The sequence below is a fragment of the Nelumbo nucifera genome, chromosome 8 (assembly GCF_055504915.1).
Source record: "Nelumbo nucifera cultivar China Antique chromosome 8, China Antique-T2T, whole genome shotgun sequence".
Taxonomy (NCBI): Eukaryota; Viridiplantae; Streptophyta; class Magnoliopsida; order Proteales; family Nelumbonaceae; genus Nelumbo; species Nelumbo nucifera.
The window spans coordinates 57816855-57840568 of record NC_142656.1 but is presented as its reverse complement, the minus strand read 5'-3'; the positions used below and the strand labels follow the sequence as shown (position 1 = coordinate 57840568).

Genomic DNA, 23714 nt, shown 5'->3' with positions numbered 1-23714 from the left:
GATATTTTCCCTTCTTAGTAAAGAACTTATGTCGTGTGTGAGAAGCACTTGGGAGTGATCCCTTATATAGTTGCTTCTCCAACGTTAAGTTCCTTGTTATTAGGAACAAACAGTAACCAGAAAAACCAATTGAGATAAGTATTCCTCAACAGTAAAATTCATGCTCCATCAGATTTGAGACAAGTGTCTCATGTTGACCAAGGATCTAACCACTTATTCATTTGACCCAATAAGAACTGGAATATGGATCCAAATAATCCAACAATATTGGTATCTCCATGCATAAAAATGTTTTCAAATAAACAATCAAATAAATTTATTTTTATAGAAAATAAATAAATAGGTAATTATTTAAAATGAATGATTGTGTGAGAGTGTTGCATGGAGATAACCATAAAATAATCATCTTCCATCAACATGTGGCTTGTCACATGGCCATTGGATATTCCAACATGTTGAGGATTAAACGAGGGCCTATGGCCACTCTACCATCACACATGACAAAGTTTCGTTGATGCATCCAACGACTTTGAAACCAAGATAATGCTGGCCTTGGCACTGGAACATCTCGTATAAGATTCCACTAATTAGATAATGCTGTTGGTTGCCTTGTGACCCACACCCACTTTTGTTGTCTCTGTGAACTTTTTTCAATTAAAATATTTAAAGGACACAATAAATTATGATTTGCATTATCAGGTTTTCCTTCTATTTTAGAAGGCTTTATTTATGCAAATTGGATTTCAAATTCAAAGGAATGATCAGAGATTGGATTTGGTCCTCATGTAACCTTGTTCACATAGTCGTCAATTGAGAATCTTTCCTACTTGACACTGACCTGAACTGTACGATCATGAAAATCGTGGAGAGAACGGTGTGAGCATGGTTGTGATGACAAAATTGGATTTGATCGCATTGGGTACATCTTCATAATTGTACGTTTTTTATATGGGGAGATATTCCCATAAAACTCTTTCCATATTATATCTTTCTCGCATTATAGATTTTCTCTTTTTATTTATGGGGAGATATTTCGAATGCACAGTTACGAAGAGGGTGTGAGTATCAAATCTGATTTCAATTTCAGATAGAGTTCGGATTTCAGATAGCACGGGAAAGGAAAGAAGAGTCATATACTCTTGATTTTGCACACTTTACTGTTCAACCCGAAGCAAGACAAATTCTTTTCGGGTTTAATCTTCTTGGTTCTTTCACGATGTTTTTTATTTTTTGATATTCGGGAGTTATATTTTCTTGGGAAAATTATTATTACTACCTTGTACTTTGGGCCTAGTGTCACTTTGGCCCCCAAACTTTAAAATGCGACAATTTAGTACCTGAATTTTCAAAATGTGTCAATCCAGTACCTATTGTTAACTAGTTGTTCAATGACATTTGAAAAAGACACAAATGCCCTTTGAATTTCATCTAATTTTGTTTACCAACCATCCAAACATTGACAAAAAATTAACAATCCTAAATTCTTGCCTCTCTTATTCAAGAAAGTTGGGGCCTAGAATGCCCACTAAGACGTAACACCAATTTTCTTGAATAAGAAAGGCAAGGATTTAGGACTGTTAATTTTTTGTCAACATTTGGATGGTCGATGAAAAAAATTAGATGACACTCAAAAGACATTTTTGTCTTTTTTAAATGTCATTTAAGGGCTGGTTGATGGTAGGGATTGGATTGACACGTTTTGAAAATTTGAATATTAAATTGTCACATTTTAAAATTCAGAGACCAAAATCGCATTAAACCCAAAGTAATTGATTTTCCCTATTTTCTTTGGCTTAGAAACGATTTCTTTGAAGCTAAAAAGTCTGAAATGGCGTCATCATAAACTCGGGAGTTATATTTTCTTTGTCGTAGGCACGATTTCTTTGAAGCTGTAAAACAGTTTCCCAGACCCGGGCCTACTACATCCCAGACCCGTATGGGTCTGGATGTGATAGGCACGTTAGAAGTAGGACATGTGTCACACAAGTATTACTTGCTCACCAACGTCGCGCCATTCAAACCACGAAAAATCAACAAGGCCCGTACAGAGCCATCTTGTTTAGGCTTCATGCGATTCCATTAATTCAATTTCAACGAGTCTCGCTTGGTTCCGTAACAGTTCGAACGGGTACATTTTTCATTCTTTTTTGTTTTGTTTTGTTTTGTTTTTGGGTCTCATCTTCTTACGATCATTTCTCTCAAATCGTAGACGAAAGAAGAACACGAAGGATCTCAATCTCATCAACCAACTCCTTGTACAGAACTCACTTGATTTTTCTGGTAGATTTGTCTTTCTGATCGTATCCGATTCTCCTGTATTTTGAAATTTTTAATCGTTCCAGCTCAAGACTTTATTTCTGGATTTGTTTTCTTTGGCAGCTCTAGTTTTTCATTAGATATAGATATATGGTATATGCATTTGTGTTTAAAGGTTCGGATTTGATTTATATGCTACTGTTTATTGTGAGTAGTTTTGTTTTTAATTCACCATATTCAATTTCCATACTAATTGCTGTAGTCCTGGGGCAATTTTTTTTTTCTTTTTTGATTCGATAGGTTAGGTTTGTATCATTTTCTTCCCAATTACTTATGCTTGATTTTGAAAGTCAGGCTTTATTATTTTTATCATTGGAAATTCATCGCTGCTGAGTTCTGGCTTAATTTTGCAAAACGTCGACAGTAATCGTGACACCAAGCCTTTGAATATAGTAGTGGACCCTATCTATCAGAAGAAAGAAAAAAAGCAAGGTAGTGGAAACTGCCAATATAGTGCTTTGTTCTCAAGACTTACCATACAGCATCTTGTACGTTCTAGCTAATGTATGTAGTTGAATTCCGCTTTGAAAAGTGGGTGGTGGGGTGATTTAAATTTTGTTAGAAAATCAAAATTAGGGTATTGTTCCAGACCGGAATGAGATGTACAGGGTACATGAAGGCTGTCAAGGAGGATGATGCATTTTGGACCTACAGGAATGAAATTCCGTAAGACAAGAACTCTTGGTAGTAGTTTGTGGAGTACAAAATGCAAATAAAATGGGGATGAAGAGACCTGTAATTGAAGGAGACTGGGAAGTGGTGATAAGTTGGTTGGAGGGTGATGCATTTTGGACCTACAGGAATGGGATCAAACATTTGGGATGGCTCTCAAGGAGTATGCAAGTAACAATACGGTGGCAACCAAGATCAACTAATTCCTTGTATGATAATCTAGCTAAATAAAGAGTACACAGGAGACATTTATATTGGGCTAAATTGTAAAATTTAAAATGTAAAAGGGTGGGATAATAGGGGCTGTACCCTATTGTATAGTTTGTATAGAAAGATTCTCTTCTTCACCTATATTTTCTCTTAATAAATTTTCTGTTATTCATAAAAAAGGCTTTACATATTAAAGAGAGAGAACCAAGTTAAACTTTGATAAAGTCGAGAACCATGAATATAAGATTTAATTCGATAGAAAACAAACAAGAATAAGAAAAAAACAGTAAGGGAAGAACCATAATTATCAATTGTGTTATTAAGAGTGATGCGGAACCCTGTTTGAGACAAGGAGACCCCATTTCTCCTTTACTTTTCACACTAATTGCTGAAGTTCTAAGTACATTGGTCATCAAGGCTGATTTGGACAACTTGATTAGGGCTTGGACTTTGGAGGGTAGGTGGAATAAGGTAGTTGTTATTCACTTACAATTTGCAGATGATGTAATTGTTTTCTGTGATGGGAGTGATGAAGGTGTTATGAGGAACCTTTTTAGTCAATACCTTTTAGAGGGTCTCTAATTTAAAGGTGAATTGGGGGAAAATTGTTTTATGGGAATTAACATGGGAGAGGATGAAATTCAATTATTAGTAGGAACCCTGGGTTGTGAAGTTAAAGATTGGCCACTAGAGTACCATTGGACTTCCATTGGAGGGAGAATGGCCCTAATTAGAGAGATTTGCTAAAACGTTGGCTCTTTGGAAAAGGAATTACATTTCAATTGGTGGGAGAATGACCCTAATTAAATCTACACTAGCCAACTTGCTCATTTACTACCCGTCCACATTTTGCATTTCAGTTTAAGTGGCTAAGCAGTTAAAGAAAAGACATGAGGGACTTCATATGGGAACTGAGGGACAAAAGGAAGGACTATTTGGTCAAGTGGGAACATGTGTGTCGATCCAAGTAAAAAGGTGGGCTAGCTATTGGAAACTTGATTAAGAGAAACACAACTTTGCTAGATAAGTTATTGTGGAGGTTTACTGATAAAAAAAGTCATTGTGGAAATTTCCCCTAGAAAGTGATAGGCTATGGCACAGGGTCATTGAAGCATTCATAGTGTCGTGGAAAATGGTTGGGATACAAAGGTGGCTCCATGTTTTTTATTTTTTGATAGGTAAAAATCAAAGATTTTATTAAAATAAGGTGGCTCCATGTTCTTCTTCAACTTCTCCTTGGAAAGCAATACAAGAGGTACTCCCAACATTTCTTAACTTCACTCATTTTGGTGTGTGTTGTTGGAACAGAGTTTTGTTTTAGGAGGATATATGGATTGGTGACATGCCCCTCAAATTGTAATTCCCTATGCTTCACTCCCTTTGTAACTACAAATTTAAACCTATTTCAAAATTTGGACTTTGGAGTAGCCTCCCCTTTTGGAATAAACTAAGACTTTGGTTTTAGGAGGGGATTAAGGGATAATGAACATGAATCCATCCCCTTTTGGCTAAGTTGGATTTGGTCTTCATGAAACAAAACTTGAATGGTAGTAGAATCTGGTTTCCCTCCCTTGATGTCTTCTATTTTTTTTTTTTTCTGTCCCTTTTTTTCAACTTTTTCTTTAACCTACTCGTTCACTCTGCCTGGGGTGAACGAGTAGAATCTAGTTTCTCCCTTCTTCTCCTCATTTCTCTTCTTCTTCCTTTGTTTTTAAGCTTCACCTTAAATAACTGATCAGAAACCCTAGCTGAAAGACAATGAAGTTGAACTTCAATGGTAGCTCTATGGGCAATCCGGGGAGGACAGGCATAAGGAGTGTGTTCAGGAACCATTTAGGCATGGTGGTGGTTATGTATTGAGGGTCAATTAGTAGTGGTGACTCAGTTAAAGCTGAAATAATGGCATTTTTGCAAGGACCGAGGTTAGCACAACTTGATTTCTGAGATTTGGAAGTGGAAGGAGATCCAAAATTGGTCATGTCTCGGACAAAACAATTTAATACAATGATACTTTACCTTTGCTCAAAAAAAAAATTAATACAGCACCTTGGAGTTACAGGCACACCTTCAGGGAGTTAGGTTACCTTCAAGGGAACTCAATACCACCTTTATCTGGACTAAAAGAACTGTAAATGGGATGTCAGATATATTATCAATACAGGAGGTTAATAGACATCACTTGTTTTGGGCCAGATGTAAATCAGTCCTGTAAAACTGACATAAACTTGGTAAAATTTAGAGAGAAAGAAGGAAGAAGAATAGAGAACAGCAGTACAAAGGAAGAAGAAGAAGAGTTCGAATATCTCTTCCCTCCTTTCTCTAATCCTTTTGTTAAACTTCAAATCTGAGGTTAATTACAAGTATGCCCTTAAGTGGGTGGCCAGCTAGGCAGTAACATAAAGAAAACTAACAAAAAGAAATAACAGGCCCATTAGCTAATAACATATTACAAGAAAAGATACTAGGGCCCATTCGGCCCAGTATCTCTACAGGGCCAAGTGTAAACCTTTATACATGGGGGTTGGTTGGAGTGCTCCTACTTTTGTACCAAACTTTAACTTCAGATCTTACTTTAATGAATTCTTTTGTTGATGAGGAAAAGAGTGATGCAGGACCCACCTAAACAGCAGCTGTTTAGGTTGTTAAAATGGGCCTTAGCAAGCTGGAATCAGACCACAAAGCCCTCAGCTTGTTAGTTTGAGATCTAGCTCTGACATACCCAGCAAAATAGGCTCACAAGAATTTAAAAGAATAGAGCTTATGGATTTGTTTAGTAAGTAGAAAAGGCTGGTGAGGATGGTTGGTGTACAACTAATAGATGACAAAGAAATTTTCAACAAAAAGATCACAAAGGAAAAGAAAAAGGGGGGAAAGAATGGAATAACAAGAAGATAAATCAAAAGTACAGGAGATGATTCAACAATGTAATCTGAAGAGCTATACTTGAAGTAGCAAGGAAGAGAAGAGAACCACAGAACTGAAGAGAATGTCGAACTGTACTAGCCAGTCGACCAGTCCTTTATTTATAGATGAATATAGTACAAGGTACAAGAAATTACTGGGATGCCCCTGATTAGTGATGGGACACCCAGATGACTTAAATCATTAAACAGGATTAGGTCCATTAACACAAGCCCAGTTACAAGATAAGTTAAACATAAGAATGGGCTAATAAGAACTCTTATCAGCCGAACATCACTCTAACATTCCAACACTCACATCTGCAATCTGCATCTTTGATGGAGTATAAGGCACACAGAGTTCTCCTGAAATAATTCTCTCTCTGACAAAGTGTCGATCAATTTCAATATGTTTTGTCCTGTCATGCTGCACAGGATTGTTGGCAATGTTGATAGCAGCTTTATTATCACAATACAGCTTGAGAGGACCCTCAGTCTTGATACCAAGCTCATTAAGGAGAGTCCTGAGCCATAAGAGTTCAGCAACCCCGTGTGCCATAGCCCGGTATTCTGCTTCTGCACTTGATCTAGCCACAACATTCTACTTCTTATTGCGCCATGTGACTAGGTTTCCTCCCAAGAATGTACAGTAACCTGAGGTTGATTTTCTGTCTCCAACAGATCCAGCCCAATCAGCATCAGTGTGGGCTTCAATTTCAAGTCTGATGTTTTTTCTGAATAGAATTCCTTTCCCTGAGCAAGTCTTCAAGTATTTGAGGATTCTTTCCACTGCTCTCATATGAGAGGTCTTTGGTGAGTGCATGAATTGACTGACAACATGCACTGCATAGGCAATGTCTGGCCGAGTAAGGGATAAGTATATCAGTTTTCCTACCAACTTTTGGTACCTTTCCTTATCACAATATTCCTCACCCATTGATTCTTGTAATCCATGGCTTGGTTCTATTGGAGTGTCTGCTGGCCTGCACCCCATCATGCCTGTTTCCTCTAGGAGATTTAGCACATACTTTCTTTGACATATGTAGATTCCTTCTCTTGATCTAGCAACTTCAATTCCAAGAAAGTATCTCAGATTTCCCAGGTCTTTGATCTCAAATTCTGAAGCTAAGAACTCCTTCAGCCTCTTCATCTCTTTCACATCATTTTCAGTAATCACCATATCATCCACATACACAATGAGTGCTGTAAGTTTGTCATTCTGTCTCCTTGTAAACAATGTATTCTGCACCGCTCTAAGTGTACCCTACTTTCTTCATGGCCAAACAATATAATGCTTTCCTTAGTTCACATACCTTCTTTCCAACATCATATCCAAGTGGGGGTTCCATGAATACCTCTTCATGAAGATCACCATTTAGGAAGGCATTCTTCACATCCAGTTGATGAAGTTCCCAAGAGAATTTTGCTGCTAGTGACAGTAGAACCCTAATTGTGTTGAGCTTTGCTACTGGGGCAAAGGTTTCCTTGTAGTCAATTCCTTCCTTTTGTGTAAATCCCTTTGCCACAAGTCTGGCCTTGTACCTCTCAATTGACCCATCTTCCCTGTGCTTTACTGTGAATACCCACTTGCACCCAACAGTGTCTTTCCCCTCTGGCAGGTCCACCAATTCCAATGTCCTTGCTTTCATTAGGGCTTTCATCTCCTCATTCATGGCTTCTTTCCACCTTGGATTAGATGCCGCCTCTGAATACCTGGAAGGGACACATAGAGAGGAAAGAGCAGACACAAAGGAATGATAGGTAGGGGATAAGTGTGAGTAAGAAACATAATCGGCTATGGGATGCCGAGTGGTACAAAAACGAACAGGCTTACGGAGAGCAATAGGAAGATCCAAATCTGAATTGAGTGAGTCAGACTTACCTTGGATTGCAGAGACAGATTGATCTGAGTTCAACTGGTTGCAATCATGAGGTTGAGGGGCCTTTTTCCTTCTACTGTATGCAAGTATCTCTTTCTCTTGTTTACTGGAACCTTCATAAGCATCAGCCGAATCTGGAGAAGTAACTGGCACAGTGGAAGTCTCACTAGGTTGACCAGGAATGTTATAGCTAGTAGTAGTGGAAGGTGATGAAATGGGAACAAAAAAGAAGGGAGAATGAGAATCCTCTTCCAACCCACTACTCTCCCCCTGAAGAGGATGTGAACACTGGAAATAGGGTTGAGACTCAAAAAAGACTACATCCCTGGTGACATATTTTTTCTTGGAGACAGGATCATAACACTTATACCCCTTCTACGTAGGAGAGTACCCCAAAAATATTCCCTTTGTAGCCTTAGGATCCAGTTTGGTCTTCTTTGGATCCTTCACATGGACGAAGCATGTACAACCAAAAACCCGCGGGGGAAGAGGAAATTCTGGAAGAGTGGGACACAAAACAGAGAAAGGGGTCTTCATACCCAGTACCTTAGATGGCATCTGATTTATCAGGTATGATGCAGTGAGAACAGCTTGAGACCAATATTGCTTGGGCACATTGTGCTGGAAAAGAAGGGCTCGAGCTGTCTCCAATAGATGCCTGTTCTTGCGCTCAGCGACCCCATTTTGCTGAGGGGTGTAAGCACATGATGATTGGTGTAACATGCCTGCATCTTCCATGAATGAGTTCAGGGATCTTTCAAAGTATTCAGCTGCATTGTCTGAACGGAATTGCTTGATCTTTTTATCAAATTGTGTTTCAACCATCTTGCAAAACATCATAGTTATCCGGGGAACTTCTTCACGTCCTTTCAACAGATAAATCCAAGTGCACCGAGAATAATGGTCAATAAAATTGATAAAGTAACAAAAGCCATCAATGGAAACAATGGGTGAAGGACCCCAAACATCGGAATGAACCAAATCAAAAGGGGCTTGAATTTCATTACTAGAAATTGGATACATTGATCTACATTGTTTTGACATTTGACACACATCACAAATTAAACTCTGACTCGGAATGCCCTTACATAATTCGGGAAACAACATTGCTAAGGAAGAAAAGGACAAATGACCTAGCCTAGCATGCCACAAGTGCAGCCTAGCTATTGACTCCACACTTTCCGGACTAGTAGTAGAAGCTTGCAAGGCTGAGCTGACATCTTCATCAAAATAGTAGAGGCCCCCATATTCATGACCACTCCCAATCATTCTCCTCGTCAATCTGTCCTGGAAGACATAATGAGAAGGAAAGAAAGTTATACTGCAATTCAAGTTTTTCGTAAGCTTTGAAACAGACAACAGATTTGAGGTAAGACTAGGAACATGTAGGACTGATTTAAGAGAGAGATCCTTGCTTAGGTCAACCACCCCCTTTTCAGAGATGGTGGAGAGGGACCCATCAGCTACTCTCATCTTATCCTGGCCAGACAACAAATGATATGTAGAGAATAAGGAGGACATATGTGTCATATGGTCAGTGGCTCCGGAATCAATCACCCAAGAGGTAGAATTAATGGAACTAGATGCATTAAATGAAGAGGCTGTACCTGATTTGGCAAGAGAGGTGGAAGCTAAAGAATTGTTCTTCAGACGGGCTAATGCCCGGTTGAGAACCTCTACCTCACTAGCTGTGAAGCCCGAAATACTTGGTCCAGAGGAGTCGGCAGCCTGCCTTGCGGTGGAAGATGACACTGTCTGAATACTCTGAGTTGTCACTACTGTTGTTGGTGGCAAGATTCCCACTTGCTGTGTGGCCCTTATGTTGCCTTTTGTCCTTTCTCAGAGCAGCTGGCTTCAGATGAGGGTACAAGACCCAACATTTCTCCTTTGTGTGTTTCTCACCACCACAATGTGTACACTTGAGGGACTTCTTGTCTGAAAATCTATTCCCCTTAGTGGAGACTAAGGCTGAATGTTCTCCAGGTAGTTTTGTTGACTGTGTCTGGGAGTCAACTTGCATCTCCTTTCTCCTTACTTCTTCATTCCTCACTAGGTGGTAGACATGGTGAAGCTCAGGTAATTCATCTCTCCCTAGAATCTGTGACCTTATACCTTCATATACAGGGTCAAGACCCGCCAGAAACTTGAAGGCTCTGCCCTCCTCAATCTGCTTATCATGCCTCCCCTTGTCATTAGCATTTTCCCAATCCAAAATCAAATGGTGGTCAAGCTCTTCCCAGAGGCCTTCCAGTGTTGCAAAGTAGGTTGCCACGGACATGTCTCCTTGCCTTAGGGCTGCAATGTCTTGGTTCAGCCTGTAGATTCTAGCATTGTTCTTTTTCTGGCCATATGTCTTAGATACTTTCTCCCAAATTTTTGCAGCTGTGGGGAAGTGATGAACAGTTCTGGCCACCCTAGGAGTCATAGAGGCCAGCAACCAAGACATGACTGTGGCATTTTCTTTGCGCCACACGGTGTATTAAGGACTGCCAATTTCTGGTTGTTTCTTGTCTCCATCCAAATAGCCTGTGAGCTCACGAGAGGTAATTAACAGCATTGCTAAGACAGACCACTCTCTGAAGTAATACTCATCTAGCAGCACACTTGTAATCTGCAAGCTGTGCAGATTAGGGTTTTCCAGGTTTGAGGACCTTGTAACAGGTCTGTTATTCTCTAGAGGAAACTTCACCGGATAGTGAGGACATCCTGACTTCAGTCCAAGAGTTGTTCACAGTGCTGTAGGTGGTTCTGTTTAGGACTGGCCGAAGTGGTCACAGTGTTCAAAGTGCTGGTAGAAGTGTTCACAGTTCGGGTACTGGGCAGTGCTGTTTAGGACTGGCCGAAGTAGCAAGTAAGGGGCTGTAACTGAACCAGTTCACAGTGCTAGTAACTGAAGTTACTTCAGTTAGGGCTTGTTCTGCGACCTGAAGTAACTGTGCAGTGCAGTAACTGAAGTTCACAAAGTAGGACTGATAACCGACCTGAAGAAAATCTGTAACTGAAGTTACCACAGTTCTGCCCAAGTCTTGCTGGGGCACGAAGCTGCAACTGTAGAGAAGGCTAAGTCTTTACCACTTGTCCTGCGCAAGTCTTGCTGGAGCACGAAACTACAACTGTAGAGGAAGCTCTCCCCCTTTCGGCTAGTGCTAGGACTGCTGAAATCAGTCCTCAACTAGGTCTGTCCTATACAGACCTCTCTTATTAGCCCAATAGCTACTATTTGCTGGAGATAATCTAGTAGGACATCTACTTCTGGGTCTTACTTCCCTTGAGTCCTACAACCAAGGGAAACCCTAGGTTCGAACTTGCTTTACTCTCTTACACTCCTAGGTCTTCACTGCAGCAACCCAGAAAAGGGAGAGAGAAGATGAAAAGACAGCAAGAGAAGAGAGTGTGCCTGCTGAAACCAGGAAGGAGCTAATGCTCTGATACCATGTAATCTGAAGAGCTATACTTGAAGTAGCAAGGAAGAGAAGAGAACCACAGAACTGAAGAGAATGTCGAACTGTACTAGCCAGTCAACCAGTCCTTTATTTATAGATTAATATAGTACAAGGTACAAGAAATTACTGGGATGCCCCTGATTAGTGATGGGACACCCAGATGACTTAAATCATTAAACAGGATTAGGCCCATTAACACAAGCCAAGTTACAAGATAAGTTAAACATAAGAATGGGCTAATAAGAACTCTTATCAGCCGAACATCACTCTAACATTCTAACAAACAATAAAGAGGAAAGTAAGATGAAAAAAACCTATTTAAAATAACGATGCCAAATTCAATAGTCTGTTACCCAACCAAAGATTGAAATACCTGTGGTAGGTCAAAGATGAGTCAAGATGGGGTTAACACCATTAGGTATCCCTAGGAGTCAACACCTTGTAGCTTGGAGTCAATACCAAATGATGTAATTGTAGGAACTATTCAATCATATTCTTCATTTAGCAATATTAAAAGGATTGTTTAAATGGCATATAGAGGATTCAAAAGATCCCGGTTGAGATCTATAGTGTACTTATTTTTCTAAATAGTAAGGCTAAAAAACTAAAAAATGAATCTAGTCAAATCTTGAGAAGATTTGATACTTTTTTGGTTAGTAACAATCAAACTTTTATTAATTAATCAGAGTATAAGCAGATTCCAATGATGAGATGGCCAGCTAGCCTCAGCTAACCACCACCCTTTAATTACAAATTCTCCTGCAAGGTACATAACCTCTTTAATTATAAATTGCCCCTTGTTTAGCTAAACCATCTGCTAAACAGTTGGCAGACCTGTACACCCGAAATGCCTTAGCTCCCAACTCTTGTGTTGGAGACTAGTTTCCTGCAACATATGGGTCCTGTTCTGTGTTGGATATAAAGAACAGAGGGTGTAATGACAAGGGCAGAAAGGGAGGTTTCATAATAGGTTATCTATGGTCTGTACTCCTTGTATGTTTAATGATAGATTTCTAGATAGTCTATATAGATGCTATTCTGATTTCTGTGTTGACGAAGAGATAGAAGCTAAAATACAATTTAATGTGTGTGAATTTAGGAGCCCAGCTGCTGGCTGGGGAGATCTAACTTTCTTTGTACTCTTGGTTTTGTGCTTTAGTGGAAAGGCCCTTTGTAATTTGTATGCCGTTTATTCATCAACGAAAGTTACCTTACCTTTTTCAAAAAAAAAAAAAAAATGTGTGCCTTGGATCTAATTATTGCTTGCAGTGCATCTGCACAGTGTAAACAGGTACTAGTCAATTGTTCTTGTTAAGGCAGATAAAGTGGTCTGGGATGGCATGTTTTTGAGGGTGTTTGAAATGGGGTTTCTGTTCAGAACAGATTTAGTGATGTGGAGTTTCCTTTTAGTGATGATAGATAGAGAGGAAGAGAAGTAGTGGTTTTGGGTGTAGAGGGAGAGAGGACTTAACATTATAAATTTAGTGATGGACATCCTGCATGAGGAGAGCCGACTTAACATTATAAATTTAGCAGCCATTGTATCTTATAATGTTATCATGGCTTTGGACTTGGGGTAGTGGGCCCCCTCTTTTGATCATTAACACAGCTCTTCTGCTCTTAATGAAAAAGATGTGTCAACAGTGTTTTATAAGGCATGTCTAGGCACATTGACAAGGCTCATTTTAGGGAGTGCACCTTACTGTGCTTATATCAACCTTGATTTTCTTTCCTATTTTTTAGGTAACATGGAAATGGAGCTACACAAGATGGAGGTAACACCTTCCCAGATGTCCATTGCAGAAATATAAGATAATCACAAGGAACTACCATAAAAAGTATCACTTCCAGCATGGCCAGCATTTGCTAGCTAGTCAGTAGCCTGAATTAACCTTTTGGATTTGATGTTTCAATAAGTAACTTACCATATTGTATATTGTAGCTGTATGTTTGGAGTTTGAATAGTTTAGCCTATGTAGGACATGAACCTACAAGACTACAACCTTCATTTTTATAACATAACATGCTAACCTTCATTTTAATTTACCATACTTCAGGCTTTTGGAACCCTTGTGCTTTTATTGCATTCCTCACTTTTAAACCACTGTATGACAAGTGAGGAACTGTGGGCTCTCAAAATATGAATGGTTCAAACATGTTGGCATCATTTACTTTGTAGTTTGGATCTGCTCCTGGAAAAACTTGTCCCAACAAGCTTCCAACATGACATGTCTGCACATCTTGGACCTGATTACCATCTCAAAAGTATGGCCCCATCAATGAGTATGAAACATGTCTGAGATGTACCAATACAGATCATGTTGGAAGTGTGTTGGGACAAGTTTCGTTTGGAGCAGATCCAGACTCCTTTGATTGAGTCATATCTTTTGTCTAAATTTCAATGCAAATGTGCATTTCAAGTATATGGCAACTTATATTTGTATTTCTTCAATTTTGCAGATGGAAAATGATTGCCCAGTGTACACTGTGGATGAAGCACTTGTGTCCTTGGGGTTTGGGAAGTTCCAAATCTTTGTGCTTGCTTATGCTGGGGCTGGTTGGATTGCAGAAGCAATGGAAATGATGCTTCTTTCTTTTGTGGGACCAGCAGTTCAGGCTGAGTGGGGGCTTTCTTCTCATGAAGAGAGTCTAATAGCCAGTGTTGTTTTTGCTGGCATGCTAGTTGGAGCTTATTCATGGGGCATTGTTTCAGATAACTATGGACGGAGGTATGCCGTTTTATACTTTATATGCATAGTTTTCAAGGCGCCAAGGTGAGGCTAGGCCATAGGGGGTGCCTAAGCCTCCCCTGGGCAATGTGTGTGTGTGTGTGTGTGTGTGTGTGTGTGTGTGTTTTGCAAGTAAAAACCATATTACCCTAGGGTAATTCCCTAGGTTCCATAGCAACTAGCGATGATGATGTTTCCTTAATAATTATCTAAGAAAAGTATAAACTTCATGTTAGTGTATAGAAAGTCAACATACTCATGAGAAGGAAAAGAAGAAAAAAAAAGAAAATTTCTGAAAATACAAGGGCTGAGCCCCTATTTTTGTCCTAGGAAAAGAAGAAAAGAAATTTTAAGTTCTTCCTTATTGGTTCAGGTTTCAAGAAGAAGAAGAATGTCCTAGGAAGAATGTGCTGATTGGATAAAATTTTAAGTTCTTTCTTACTTATCGGTTCTGGTTTCGAAGTCTTTGAGTGTTCGAGACGGCATATGGCAATGTGCGTGTTGATTGAACCCTAATAAATAAGAAAATAATAAGAAGAAACTAGCAAGTGCATTCCTAGGTGATTGGATCCTAACAGATAAAAAAATTACACTTTCTAACAACCCTTCAATTAAACATGGAAACGATATCAATCAAATGAAAAAGCAAACAATCAAGTATGTGCATTCCTAGGTGATTTGCTTTCCTTGAGTTCATATGGCCACAACAATTTCTTGTGACCCCTCCAATAAAATACAAAGATCCTATCAATACAATACAGAGAAATAAAACCTTATTATGACAACTAGAATATACCAAGTCAACCTAACATGCGTTGTAGTTTACATGGTCACAAAACTTTTCTCGCAACCCTCAAATAAAACATGGATGTGCTATCAAACAAATGAGAAACCAAACCACCCAGTAAGGATGTACCTGGGTGGTTTGGCTTCAATGAGTTCACATTGGTGACAACACTTTATTGCAACCCTCCAATAACCTGGATGCCTGGGTGGTTTGGATTCACTAAGCTCACATGGTTATAACACTTTCTTGCAACCCTCTGATAAAACAAAAACATGGAATCAAACAAATCAGAAGCCAAATCGCACTGTGAATCCTATTTTGGCTACCCCAAATGATACACAAACAACCTGCTATAACATTTAAAAATAGAGACTACTTCTAGGGCCTACTACTTTACTATGACAATCAGACATATCAAGGTAGCCTAATATGTGGGGTAATGAGCTCACATGGTCATAGCACTTTCTTGTGAAACTCTAATAAAACACAAACATGGTATCAGTCAAATGAAAAAACAAATCACCCAATGAGTGCATTCCTGGGTGATTTGGTTTCGATGAGTTCACATGGTTACAGCACTTCTCGGTACAACTTCCCAATTCCTCGTAAATAGTCTTGTAAAATACCTTCTAAAATGTGAATGAAACTTTTAAAAAATGAAAAGAGCTTAGTGATTTTACTCAACCAGTTTATTTTACTATTATCTAGAAGCTTATTTCCTAGGTATTTTCTTGATGAATCAATGAAACTCCCTCTCAAGGTTTGCTTACAGAAGGTAACTAATCCTTGGTAAATTTCCTTTTACAAAAAAATGAAAGAATTGATGATTTGACAAAATCAAAGAAAATGGGCTCCTTCTCAATTTTTTTTTTTTTTTTTGAAGAGGTAAAGTAAGATTTTATTAAGGAAAACACAATGCAAGATACAGGAGGGGTTCACTGCACAAAAGCTCCTCATTTTTATCCTTGCATAATTGGAGGCGCTTTTAGTAACTTGTCAGTTAGGGTGACAGGTTCATCTTGATCAGTGATGTTAGGCTGGGGCCTGGGGGAAGGATGCTGTATCTTTATCCAACCTTTCATTTACTAATGACACCCTCAAGATGTTAAAAATGTCATCAGCTACTTCTATCATTCTTTGGTTAAAAAGTAAAATAGAAGTTTCCTTGCTGCAATAAATATGCAGAAGGGATTAAGGGCTATGCTTCAGGCCTAGGTTGTGAGGGGATTTAATCCTTTGTTTTCCACTTGGTGGATGCCTTAGAGCACTTGATTCTGGGATCTGATTTTTGAAAGATTATGCAACAAATTGTCTTCATGAAGAAAAACTGCATTCCTCCTCGGTGTTGTGTTATACTCACCAAAGGCCAACATACCTTTACCAATCGGTCATCATTTTTCTTCATATCATTGTTGAGGCCTTGTGAAGGTTGTCAATAAAATAGAAAAGAATCATGCAGGATCACTAGGTAATTGCATAATTGGGAAGTGGTAGAGGAGCAAAGACAAACAGGGGCACACAAGAAAATATACCCTTTGGATGGGGGTCCAAAGCTTATGTGTTGTAAGAATCAAAGCAACGAATGTTGTGATTTTTCTGAAAACTTTATGATATATTTTGCAGTTGAGGTATTTAAATCATTCCACAAATTCTGTCAGGTCTGACCTTCGGTTACATTCTTTTTGTTTACAACTTTACATACAGCATGAAAGTTTGACATTTTAATAGTTTTAGTACTTTTGTGCCAAATCACCTCATAATGGCCTCTTGTCCGAAACCCCAGTTTCTGGAATTTTGAAAGTTTATCTCATGAAAGAGAATTTTTTTGTCCTCTTGTGGAAAATGTTATCGGAGTGCATTCAAATTAGATGACTCCATCTCATCACTAAAAATCTATGCAAGTTTTCACTGAAAAATTCCGTCTCTACATATTTATTCTGATTTTTCTTAAACCTTCTCGAAAATTTGCAAGCTTAGTGATTTTAGCTCAAACCTTTTCAGTGCTTTCCAATTCTTACCTTTAGTCAATGAATCATCCCTAAATATTTAGCTTATCATTACATTTCTAGACTCACTCTTGAGTCATAACTGTCCTACATTGGTTTGATATCAGAACAGTCAGTCCTTGATCAGCTTGGTATTAGTGCACTCTGTCCTATATCACAACATTGTTTTGTAAGTTTTTACATTACTGTAGTATTTTATTTTTAAACAGTGTTTTTGTCTGTTAACTAGGGGTATGCCTTGTTTATTGAGTACAATTCATTTCATTCAGATTGATTATATCTATCTATTCCTATATTTAGCTGTTATTTGCAAGATAGCTGTTATTTTTTAGCACTTCTTTTTTAGTTTATTTCTTTATTTGTTACTTACTTTTGTATGTGCTCTTTATTCTCTGATACACCCTTTAACTTTTACAGTTTTATTTCACTTCATTCTCCAGGACTGGGTTTTTCATTACAGCAATAATTACTGCTGGAGCTGGTTTATTAAGTTCTTCTTCCCCAAATTATATTTCATTGATTATTCTGCGTTGTTTGGTTGGAATTGGTTTGGGAGGTGGTCCTGTGCTTTCATCCTGGTTTTTAGAGTTTATTCCTGCCCCAAAAAGAGGTACTTGGATGGTTGTTTTCTCAGCTTTTTGGACTCTTGGAACAGTTTTTGAGGCTTCACTTGCCTGGGTACTTCCATCACTTCTCCACCATAGATATATGTAGCGATTACTATCCTTTTCCTATACTCAATCCTTGTGATTTGAAATTGGAAGTTGGCAGGAATCTATAATTCATTATTTTGACTAGTTTTTTCATTGTAATTCTCAAGCAAAAATGTTATGAATGAGATTACTAACCAGAGAAAGAATTGATGGGACATTCCTTGATCATTCTATCTAATTAACATGGTCAATAAGACCTATATCCATTGAAATTCATCTTATTGTTATTCAGTATTCTCCATATTACCTAACTGCCTCGGATATTTGTTGCTGAATAGTATTATTTTGGTGTCCAGTAGTTATTTATCAGATTGGCTAAGATTAACATCATTTCCATATGATCCCATGATGGGTATTTTCTCCCACATAGATACACAGATGTTCCATTTTGTATATTTAGTGTAAATTTTCCTAGCAAAATTTCCTTTCTGTCATTGTCTTGAACTTTCCCTTATTCTATTTTCCCCTTATTATATTCAACAGACATTTTCCCCTTATTATATTCAACAGACATTTTCCCCTTATTATATTCAACAAAAAACTTCTTAATAGAGAGAGAGAGAGAGGCCAATAACTGATTTGGCTGCCCCACTCAATATCTTATATGCTTATTAAATAAAAGAGAGAGAATACAATGAACAATATTCCCTTAATAGGGCTGCTGCTGCTAATAACGTGAAAACAAACATAAAAAATAAACATAAACTGTTGGGCCTTGGGCCTAATAACACTTAATAAAAAGAAACAAAAGCTGCTGAACCTCAACACTCTCGTACCATGTGGCTTTGTTTAATAATCCAGCAATAAAACAAATGTAAAAAGGAATGAAAAGATTTCTGTTATGAAGAGGAAAAGAGAAAAAGAAGAGAGGAAAAAGAGAAGAAGGAAAAGGATTCAGTTAGAAGAATATGAACTGTTTTCTCCTTCACTGTCCACCCTTTTTTTTACTTCATAAGGATGAATGTTAAAATTGCAACTATGCCCTTATTTAAGAGACACTAAGAGAGAAATAAGAAAGCTACTAAAAGGGTCTGACAGAATGACCAAAATAGCCCTACCAACTAGATTCTATCAATATCCATTGAAGCAAAATTCATGTAATTATTATTTAGTGTTCTCCATATTACTTATGCACCTCAGATATTTGTTCTTGAAGTACTCTAAATCAACTAGTATTATTTTGTTGTCTAGTAGTAATTTATCAGATTGGCTAAGATTAACATCATTTCTGTATGATCACATGATGGGTGTCTTCATACGTATAGATACACAGGCGTTCCATTTTATACATTTAGTGTAAGTTTTCCTAACAAAATTTCCTTTGTGTCATTGTCTTGAACTTTCCCTTATCCCATTTCCTTTTATTATATTCAACAAAAACTTCTTAATTGTCAAAGAGAGGGGAGAGGGAGAGATCAGATTACAGAAATACGTTCTCATTTTAAGTGAAATGGGTTCAGTGGTAACTGGGAGCATCTTTTCCAACCATCTATTAAGAGAAAAACCAGAGGCTGTTATATGAAAACAGTATCAGGAACTTTCTGTCCCCATTTGCAAGTAGAGTCAATTTTTTTGAGGCAACAACCTTGACATTACTGAATCAGCACAAACACACAATGGTGATATACTTGAAGAAATCATACATTGTTGGCATCTTCACTTTTGAATACATGGTACATTATAAGAATCTCTTTATTCCTTTTGTAAGGATTAGGTTAAGAAAAAGGAGAAATTATAGGCAGTAGTTTTTGGCTAGTAATCATTGCTCCTTCATTCCAGAGGTCTATTCGGGTCATGGCTTATATTTAAAGACGGGAATCATGTATATGACATCCTAAAGTCTACCTTCCATACAGTTTCTGATTGCTTTACAGATGGCTAGGATGAGATAGACTTCAGACCACTTGACACTTAATCCTTCATTTGCATTGCAGGTTATCATGCCAACACTGGGATGGAGGTGGCTACTTGCACTGTCCTCTTTACCGTCATTAGTTCTGCCTCTTTTCTATAGTATAACACCAGAGTCACCGAGGTATCTCTGTCTGAGAGGTAGAACCACTGAAGCTCTTGATGTTTTGGAGAAAATAGCAAGAGTGAACCAAACTGAACTCCCTCCTGGCATGCTTGTTTCTGATCACAAAATTGAACGGGATGAAGAATGTATTCCATTAGAAGATACTCATTTACTCTCACCAAGAAGAAAGGAATCCATATCTTCTAAGAATATGAGCTCCAAAGTGGGAGCCCTTAGTTCTCTGTTTATTCTTCTTTCACCAAAACTAGTCAGGTCAACCCTCCTTCTGTGGATGGTATTCTTTGGGAATGCCTTTTCATATTATGGTCTTGTATTGCTGACCTCTGAGTTGAGCAGTGGGAAAGGAAAATGTACACCAAATGCTTTGCGTTCAGAAAATTACCATAATACAAATCTCTATAGAGATGTTTTTATCACTAGTTTTGCAGGTATCCTTTCTTTGCATGTATGACTTTTCTTTTCATTCTGTTACAAAAATTTGTTCTTGGCATCATAACTATATGCCAATTTTTCCTCCAAGAAAAAGGCCAATTGATACTTGACTCTAATATGCTTCCAGAGTTTCCTGGTCTCCTGTTGTCAGCAGCAACTATCGACAGGGTTGGTCGCAAGTTTACAATGTCAGCTATGTTCTTCTTAGGTTGCATTTTTCTTCTCCCACTGGTAATCCATCAAGCTGAGATCTTGACAACTGGTCTTCTGTTTGGTGCACGCATATGCATTACTGGAACCTTTGCAGTGGTTTATATTTATGCTCCAGAGGTTAGTTGATGGAATATACAATTTTGTTTTGAAAGACTATTTAAGATCACATAGCCGAGCTAGATATGACAAAGACATCCATAGAATCTTGGAGAAGCATTTCTTACCTGTGAAATGGGTCATTCTAATTCCAACTGTTCAGTTGATTGGAATCGGAATCCTATTCCCATTCCTGCTGGAATGGCATTCCTCCATTTGAGGGAATGACCATTCCCTCCCCTTCCTTTGGGAATGAAATTCTATTCCAGATTATTCCAATTCTGATTCCAATTCCTGTTGAACCAAACAGACTATGGGAATAGATTGTTCCAATTCCGGTTCCAAGGAATTTTGATTCTGATTCCAATTCCGGCTGTGAACCAAATGGACCCTTACTCTGCATTTTAAGCATAAAATGGTATCTTTTTAATCTTAATAACGATACCTTCCCTACATTTTGGTAAAAATTTAATTTTATTGATTGTTAGGTAAAAACTTTAAATTTCTAACCCTTTCTCAACCAGAACTTTCTTTTTCTTTGTTTTTCATTTTTTCAGTCACAAAGTTCAGTGTGTGAAAGGGATGGTCTCTTTGATTTTTTGATTGTTATAAGAATACTTTTCAATCGAACTACTATCTTGACTCTCTCTACGGTTTCTTTTGAAGAAAGTTTACAATTTGCATTGATATTTTTCTTGTTAATGTGTCATCTATTTTACTTCTTAAGAGTGTACCGGAAATTTCCAAATCCAACCAGAATTTAGTGTAATCACTTACCCAGAGTAAGAAAAAGGAAATTGGTGCCATCACATACAACACTGGAATTGCATTTCATTTTTACCCGGCCTCCATCAGTTACATAATTGATCCCATAATAATGGACTATGCCCTGATATTAGTTATTACATTTTTCTACAATGTGATATGGTTTTTGAATGTACATCCTCCCTCCCCCTTTTTTGAATGAAAGTTACCTTTTTTTCAAAAAAAAGGGAAGTGGAAATTACATTAAATTTCATAATTTGGTATAGAACCTCCTCTTTCTCTATCCGTTTTTCTTTTCTATTCTCTTTTGTTTTATGGAGTTGGGTGCTTTGTTTTCAAATAGCTAATTTCCACATCCCTTGCTTCTTTCTGTAGATATATCCAACATCAATAAGGGCCACTGGCCTTGGAGTTGCAAGCTCTGTTGGAAGAATTGGGGGGATGATATGTCCTATTGTAGCTGTGGGATTAGTACATAGCTGTCATCAAACTGCATCCATTTTTCTATTTGTGATTGTGATGTTCCTTTCAGGGTTCTGTGTTATGCTCTTCCCTTTTGAAACCAAGGGCCGTGAGTTGAGTGACACTGTATCTGGCTCAAAACAAATTAATGCAGTGGCCTGATGGCTGATACCACTGTGATTGTATCTCATTATTTTTAGAAATAGGTTGATCTTTCTCCAGTTTATTCCTTGGGGTAAGTTCAGCATGTTTCCTGATAGTTTGTCTTTTGAATGAAGTGCTGTTGTTGTAAAGTGGCAAGTGGTTGGTTATCAAAGTAGAACAGGAATGCACCGAGAAGCTACATGTACTTCACCTGTATGTAATATAATGTATTTCCTATAAGGAACCCATAAAATGTTAAATTCTAGGTTTCTCTAGCATACTCCAGATTTATTTGCTACCACTTGTGAATTGTGGTAGTGACCACATATTTGATAAGCCAGTAAGGTAGGTGCTTTGAACTCTCATTTCTGTGCTTCCATCTGATATTTGTTTCTGCTAAATATTTTGTTTGTTTCTGCTAGTGTAAACGTGTTGTTTGTTTCTACCAGTTACTGTTTGAAGGGGGCTGAGGACCACCAACTGATAAGCTGCCTGGTGTGTGAGTGTGACATGGACAAAGGATAATTTTGGGGACTCCAGCATTGCCACAGCTCCAAGAAGAGCCTGCAGAGGTGATATTGCTGCCAGTTACTGTTTGATAAGCTGCCTGGTGTGTGAGTGTGACATGGACAAAGGCTAATTTTGGGACTCTGGCAGCTCCAAGAAATGCCTGCAGAGGTGATAAGATCTCTCTTCAGTTAAGTTGGAAAGCAAATCGACAAAGGAGGCTGATGAGGATGGATTAGACGAAAAGATGTTGCACTAGAAATGAAATGGTATAAAGTATGGCTAGTGTAAACGTGTTGTTTGTTTCTACCAGTTACTGTTTGAAGGGGGCTGAGGGCCACCAACTGGGACTCTGGTATTGCCGCAGCTCCAAGAAGAGCCTGCAGTGGTGATATTGCTGCCAATGCCATTTGAGTGTTTTGAATTGATGCAATTTGAAGAATGGCCAAAGTTGCTTGTTTCTTCGTTTAAATGCCGTCTGCAAGCCAGACTGTGGGAGGATCTGGTATTTGCTGTCAAGAAACGTGAAAGTAATTGGTCTGTACCCACCACCATACTGTTGTGTCATGTTGCTTACAGTTGTTTATTTAGTTGGTGACTCTCATATAGTGTCAGTTGTGAATGCAATGTAGTGTCTAGTTAGTAGTAAGCACTTTCAGACATCTTAAAGTTGCATCATATGAAAGAGTGAACAGTCCAAAAAAGAAAGTGGGTTATTGAAATCCCATAGCAACAAAGTCTAAACTAATAATGCCATAATGGTAGTTGGTAACTTGGGACAACAGGGATGGTCGCCCTTAAAACTTAATGCAATCATACTTGAGTAAGGTTCATTTTGTTTGCGGTGCAAATTTAATTTACTGGTTTAAATGCACGGGAGTGAGTGCAAAATTGCAAATATGTTTGTAAATTCTGATTTGTTTTTACTTCAGATTTGTCTTCTATTTTTTCGAGAAGTAAAATAAAAATAAAAATAAAGTGAAATAATAGCCACTTCATTTGAAACAAAATGAAGGTAAGAGTAGAGTTATTTGTTTTGGGAGTGAGGTAGGAAGCAAAATGATGTGGTCTCTGAAGGGATGAGAGATCCATCATATGGATGGCCGAACCATATAGGTAGGTTGGGTGAAATTTCAAAAATTTCTCTCTTCCATCTGGGAATCACATTTCTTATTTTAGAAAATTTGCATTTTCAATGATCAATCTTGAACCTAAACCGAATCAGATCTGAAACCAAAAGGTAGGAGAGGGATGTATCTGATACGGAGTAGTAGTAACTCCCAACGAATGTGTTCACACCTAAGGAAAACTCTAAAAATTGCTCCCACTGAAGATGACACAACGTAAGATGGAGCAGAATCAGCAGGTTCTTCACAAGAACCAAATCCTTCAGCAAGAATT

At 38.2% G+C, this 23714-nt stretch overlaps 1 protein-coding gene across 3 annotated transcripts; it reads left to right on the top strand.

The window, feature by feature from the left end:
• The first annotated feature begins 1917 nt into the window (after positions 1 to 1917).
• Positions 1918 to 22084, top strand: NIAP (Major facilitator superfamily protein). 3 transcript variants are annotated; one of them, XM_088893607.1, is made up of 8 exons: positions 1971 to 2128; positions 2210 to 2280; positions 13165 to 13294; positions 13882 to 14150; positions 17384 to 17621; positions 19591 to 20122; positions 20254 to 20456; positions 21576 to 22084. In XM_088893607.1, exons 4-8 carry the CDS (start codon positions 13882 to 13884, stop codon positions 21822 to 21824), a joined length of 1491 nt encoding a protein of 496 aa, XP_088749733.1. In that variant the 5' UTR covers positions 1971 to 2128; positions 2210 to 2280; positions 13165 to 13294; the 3' UTR covers positions 21825 to 22084. The 3 variants fall into 3 exon arrangements, with proteins under 3 accessions (XP_010278453.1, XP_088749733.1, XP_010278454.1); XM_010280151.2 differs by lacking the exon at positions 13165 to 13294 and having other exon boundaries at positions 1918 to 2128; XM_010280152.3 differs by lacking the exon at positions 13165 to 13294 and having other exon boundaries at positions 2210 to 2255.
• Positions 22085 to 23714: the final 1630 nt, after the last annotated feature.

Coding starts and splice junctions, on each gene's coding strand:
- NIAP (XM_010280151.2), top strand. CDS start 13,882: ATGGAAAATGATTGCCCAGTGTACACTGTGGATGAAGCACTTGTGTCC. Junction 14,151..17,383: donor TCAGATAACTATGGACGGAG/GTATGCCGTTTT, acceptor TTCATTCTCCAG/GACTGGGTTTTTCATTACAG. Junction 17,622..19,590: donor TTGAGGCTTCACTTGCCTGG/GTACTTCCATCA, acceptor TTTGCATTGCAG/GTTATCATGCCAACACTGGG.